Source organism: Vanacampus margaritifer, chromosome 16 (assembly GCF_051991255.1).
Source record: "Vanacampus margaritifer isolate UIUO_Vmar chromosome 16, RoL_Vmar_1.0, whole genome shotgun sequence".
Classification (NCBI taxonomy): Eukaryota; Metazoa; Chordata; class Actinopteri; order Syngnathiformes; family Syngnathidae; genus Vanacampus; species Vanacampus margaritifer.
In genome coordinates, this window is record NC_135447.1 from 14,969,850 (window position 1) to 14,975,849 (window position 6,000).

The following is a 6,000-nucleotide window of genomic DNA, read 5'->3' on the forward strand; positions in this document are numbered from 1 at the left end:
CAGACAGAACAAGGAGGTCGAACTCGTCATTTGGGAATTGTAATGATGTTACTTTATTAAACCATACTTAGTGACAGACGAATACTGTATTTATTTATTTTTTAAACTAATACAAAAAATAATACTAAAACTAAGAAAAACTAAACTAAAACAAAGCATTTTGCGGAAAATAAAAAACAACCCTACTCTAAATACTAATTAAAAGTAAGGCAAATTTAAATTTACTTTAATTAAAAAACTATTAGAACCCTGTTACACATACAGTACAGATTTTTAACATTTAACTAGTGATGCACAAATGAACCTTCATGAAGCACTTTTTATATTTTTGATTCCTCTAGATGGCACTCTTAGTTTAAAAATGCCGTGGAAATGTCCTTCACTAGTTAAATGTTAAAAATCTGTACTGTATGTGTAACAGGGTTCTTATAGTTTTGGATTTTTCATTATAGTAAATTAAAAAGTAGTAGCAAAAAAATATTGCAAGTGCCTCATGAAGCTTCATTTTCCCATCATTACATTTAACTGATATTTTAAGAGATACATCCCACACATGAGGGAAAAAAAGTGTAGTCACTGCTCTTATGGCTGGTGTACCTGAAATGACCAAAACCCCAAATCCAATATCGGTTTGTCTCTGATACCAAGTACAAATACCAATAGTACTTTTGATACATAAAATTTCTCTTAAACAATGACAGATCATTTTAAAGAAAGACCTATATAACCGAATAACATTTCCCCTTACATTTGCATCAAATAAGTGTCAATTTTCGATTCTTCTAATTTCTAAATTCTAGTTCCTGATCCTAAGTCTGCCAACACGAGTACTAATTCCTTGTAATAAGTCTGGGTATCAGCCCAATACCAATACCTGGTATCGGTAGTCGCCCATCCTTAGAAGAAAGAGTAGTCATTGTCGTGGTAATAATGGTAGGAGTAGAAGAAGAAGCTAGGCTAAGTGTTAGCATAAACTCCTCTACTTGTCATTTTGATTGTGGTGAATGACTTTGGAGACACGTTACATGAACACATCCAGTTGCTTCTGTATTTGTGTTTGTAACAGTGCAGGCTTCAGGTCACTTTGTAATTGGCTATTGTTCCATTTCAAGTAAAATTCACAGAGTACGTAGTTTGGCCAAACTCAGTGTAGTCACACCACAGGACAATAATTCAGGATAATCTTTCAGACCCATCTGCAAATTGGATTTTTTGTGGAAAACCTTCAAATTCTGCCCCATAATCACTCAGTGCTAAGCAATGAAATGAAATCAAAACATTTGTGCTTGGGAGAAGTAATAAAGTCTATGTTCGAATACATTCATATAAATTATCCCATATTTACTTTTTTACCATTTATTTAGCGGGTTAACCTTGTCTGAATTGTGTAAATTGAAGTTATCTGAAGAAAGCAGAGCACCGTGAGAACAAGCATGGCTCAGTCTCCTACAGCTGCAAAACAGGAACTGTGCCCTTATCACAAGATAGCGGCTAAAACAGTTTGCGGATGAGCTGTTGAACTTTGGCTGTTTAAACCTTTAGCGCTGAAAAAAAAACATGTCTGTATTATTTATCTGCGCAATGACTCATATCCGTGATGGTTGCTGCTGTGTGTACCCCCAACCTTTAGAGCAGCAACAACTATGTGACCAGGTACCGCCCTAAAAGAAATAAAAAGAGAGAGCTTGACAGAATGTGCTTCAGAGCGGTAGGAGATTGTAACTGAGCACATCCCTGTCCGTTCTCCTCGCGAGCAAAACAAATCTAAGTCTCTTGTATTCCTTCCTTGTCTGTTTATTAAATGTTCTAGGTTGACTGAACCTAACTGTCTACATGGTCATAATAATGAGATCTATTTTTTTGTGTTTCAAGGGAATCTGTGGAGAAACGTCACCAGAGCCACGCCTCCCCGGTCCCAGTGAACCCCATCGGTCTTCTCGGTCACAATCGTCCCCCTGAGCACCATCGGAACCACCAGCCCCCTTCCTCCGGAGACCCTCAGAGAGACAAGGAGAACAAGGCCAAAGACAGAGAAAGGGAAACCGTAGACTCTTGGAAAGACGGCAGCACGGACGACCACAAGCTCAAAGACAACCAACACAGCGAGAAGGACGCGCCGGCGATCCACGACGGGAGAGTATCAGAGGACAAAGTGTCCAACAGGGGCACGGCCTCGCCTTACATCAGACAGACGAGCCTGGAGCGTCCCAATGGTGGCCTGAGCAGGGAGCTTGCGGAGAAGAAAGGAGAGCTTCCGTTTGAGAACAAGAAGAACAGTGAGGTGAAAGTGAAAGAAGAGCGAAAGGAGGACCAAGAGGGAGCGACGGAGAAAAGCAGCGAGCACCCTTTGGTGTCGTCGGCGCCCAACCTTCACCCTCCCTCCTCAATGCCCATGCCCATGGGCATGGCAGGGGTTCATCCGATCAACAACATGAGCAGTCTTGAGAGAACTCGAGTGGTGGCGCCCTTCATGGGTATCAGCCCAATCCCGGGCGCCGAACGCTTCCCCTACCCCGCCTTCCACTGGGACCCAATGAGGGACCCTTACAGGGGATTGGATATTCACCGACGGGACCCCCTGGCTCGGGATCTGTTGCTCAGGAACGATCCCCTCCACCGTCTGACGGCTCCGCGCCTTTACGAGGCTGAGCGTTCCTACAGGGAGCGCGAGCCTCACGATTTCCACCGCGACCACATGCATCCTCTCGCCTTGGAGCAGAGAAGAGAGCACGAGCGCGCACATTTGGAGGAACGCGAGCGCCTCCTCAGAGAGGACTACGAGCACGGGCGCATCCACCCCGCCATGCACCACCCGGCCCTTGACGGACACCTACCCCACCACGCCCAGGGCCTCGTGGCCCCGGGACTACCGGGCATGCACTACTCCAGGGTCAGCCCCTCGGCGGCCGCTGCCGCCGCCGCAGCGGCTGCTGCTCATCAGAACAGTATTCTGAATAAAACTCCGCCCACCGCATCCCTTAGCGCCCCGCCCCCACTCATCCCCACGCTGGGCGCCAGACCAGGCTCGCCTAGACGGACTGCTCCCCTGGCCACCGATATCAGAGACAGACCTCCTCACAAGGACATCGAGGCACGGTGAGCTGAGCCTCACCTCGCTCACGCTAAACTCCCACCCAGCACTTAGCTTTGGGCAAAGCAAGACTGTAACATAGCTGTGAATAACTTATGTGGGCCCACACAAGGAGTCGATTTTCTCAAGACAATAATCACAGAAACTTTTGCTTTTCCAGACCTTTTTTTCCAATGTTGCTCCAGCTTTTGTGTGTGTGTGTGTGTGTGTGCGTGTGTGTGTCCAGTCTTTCTATTGTATAGCAAAGTGGAGTGCGATTTTGGAATGTACAGATACTTTAGCACTGACAGACAGCAAAGTGTGTAGATAAAATGTACAGTCACTGTGCTCGCTTTGTATGGATTATGGGTACAAATATGCAAAAGGGTGATTTGAAAGCTTTACTTTGGACAAATGTACATAAAGAAGTATTTAGGCAGTGATTCAGAATGTGCTTTTGCAACAACAACAAAAAGTTTTTGATTGGCACAGCAGATTAGCATTGTACCATAGAACCATCTTCTACTATGCAACAAGTCTGGCCTCCCTCCGTCACCAATGCTCTTTACCAATAAAGGTCAAAAACGGTGTATTCTCTCCACAACTTGACCATACTTTTCAAATTGTTTGCTTAATGTAGACAGATGAAAGCTTTAAATCAGTGGTTCTTAACCTTGATCATTGGCTGCAGGTGATCGTGCTACATTGCTTAGCCTATCTGTGTTGCAGGGAATTTGGTGAGCTCAGTTGTCGACTTGTGGCCGTTGTGATGATACATTGTGTGATTTCTTTATTATTTTAATCCCTTCACATTATGACGAGCAAAAAAAAGAAAGTGGTTGGACAAATATGTGCAATATGAATTGATATAACGGAACTTATGGTGTTTGTTCCACAGGGTTCAATTCTAAGGCTTCTGCTGTTTTCATTGTATCCTGGGTTCCATCTTAAGAAAACAGTGGTGGCTGTTTTAAAGTGCTTTATAAATATATAGTTGAGCAATTCTAGTCAAAATAAAAAAACTAAATAACAAAATAAAAAAACTTCCTTAAAGCTGCAATATGGAACTTTTTGCCCCAAAATAACTTTACAATAAGCTTTTTATTTGACCATTTATGACTGAAATGCCTTCTAATTAGTAGATTAACACCTTAGCTGTACACAATGGGTACTCCTGCAAGCCTCTGGCCGATTCGGGTTCGAATTCCCCGCACCCTGTCTGCGGATGTGACGTAATGTGCGTGGTGTGCATGTGCAGAACAGTATGTGCAGTTTCATTTTTCATCAGCAGGTGGCAGTAGCGATTTGAAATGGAAAGCTACGTACAGTAGCTTTAAGCTGCATGGAAATGCAGAATACAAGAACGCAACACTTTCTGAATATAAGTTGAAGCGAGCCAAATTTGAAGAATAGGTTTGTTCATCGTCAGTAAAACCAATTTGAAAAAAAAATGTATTTTTCAAGAAAGGGGTTTGGTGAATGCGCATAGGAAACTGGTAGGGTTCAGTACCTCCAACAAGGTCAAGAACCACTGCTTTAAATCAATTATGTTGTTTTCAGAATCACTTGGTACTTAAAGACAATCCAAAAGACTATATTGTATTTAAAGAAGATTCTGTATGAAAGAACAGGCAGCACAAATGTGAAGACCATCTTGAATTCACTCGACTGCCTTTTGGTCATGTTGTGGGAGAACACATCATTGTAAAAACTAACGGAGCAATTTGCTCCAATGAAGGTGTGTAAAGTACACGTTTTGGAACTAGATTCTGTTGGTGTATTCAAAGTGCTTTCTTCAGTTGTGGTACCTACAAAATCAAAAGACAAAAAAAGATAACTATGGACATTTTGTTTCAAACAAGCAGAGATCTATTTTTAGTAGTCCACCGAAGGTTTAGTTGTGCGCTTCAAATTCGGTGAATATTTTGTGCAGTGTTATTTTAATTCAAGATAAAAATGTACACCGGAGCCATAGTGGTTAGTTGATGCGTATTGCAAAAAGATTGTTAAAATTAGATTTTTTTTTCCTTTGGCTGTTAACATGTACAGGTGGAAAAAAAACTGAAAGTATTTGTAGATCATGTACAAAATTGTCAAAAAATTAAGTGACTGAATCTTCAGCATGCCGCTCATTTAAACGTGTTATGTAAATTGTGCCATGTTATTAAAAAATGTGTACTGAATTTGTCTTTGGGATTTTAGACACATTGGTAATTATCTTTCTTCGACACAAATGCGCTTCGCATTATGATTCCTATAGCAAACCCAGCCAGACAATGGTGAAGCGTTCTGGTGTTTCTTAAAGTTTTTATTCCTTCCTTGTTCCATTTGTTGACACACCATAAGAGCATACCTTAAACAAACAAATAAACATATATGACAGTCCTTACAATTGTCAAATCTACCTTTAATGCACTTTCAGTTATACATAAGAAAAGTTAGCAAAAACAGAAAGCTAGTAGCATTAAACCATTTAGGAGAAGCTATCATTAGCGTCACTTCAATGGAAAATAACATCCAAAAACTTTTCAAAAGTAACTCACCTCATGAAATATTACAATAAAACAACATAAATACATTGTCCCCATTCCAGCTTGGTGCTTAGACAGCAACAACCGTAAATCGTCGTTTCAGTCAACAACACGTTGAATCACAGACTCTTTTTCTGTTAGCGTCTTTCTGTTAGGTGTAAAGACACTTCTAGTGGATAGCACTTCCTGGACTGCCGGAAATTCACCAAAATAAAAGCACAGAATATAAAAATTACGACTCAAAAGATAAAGCATGGAGGGAACAGGATATCGACATTAGAAATCCAAAAGCTTGTCAAATTAATAAGCAGAATATTTTATGAGATTGTTACAATTCCTGCACTGAATGCTTTTCAAGCACTGGAAGTGTTCCTGACTGACTAAAAAAAACAAAAAAAA

The 6,000-nt window shown here is 41.4% G+C and overlaps 1 protein-coding gene across 12 annotated transcripts in view; it reads left to right on the top strand.

Annotated features, from left to right (window-relative positions):
* The window catches only part of auts2a (activator of transcription and developmental regulator AUTS2 a), a 380,719-nt gene extending 375,264 nt beyond the window's left edge, over positions 1 to 5,455 (top strand). For all 12 annotated transcript variants that reach the window (XM_077547717.1, XM_077547716.1, XM_077547715.1 and 9 more), the window contains one exon: positions 1,873 to 5,455. In XM_077547717.1, the coding sequence (XP_077403843.1) occupies positions 1,873 to 3,100 (1,228 nt within the window). In that variant the 3' untranslated portion in view covers positions 3,101 to 5,455. The remainder of the gene's footprint in view (positions 1 to 1,872) is intronic.
* The last annotated feature ends 545 nt before the right edge of the window (positions 5,456 to 6,000 follow it).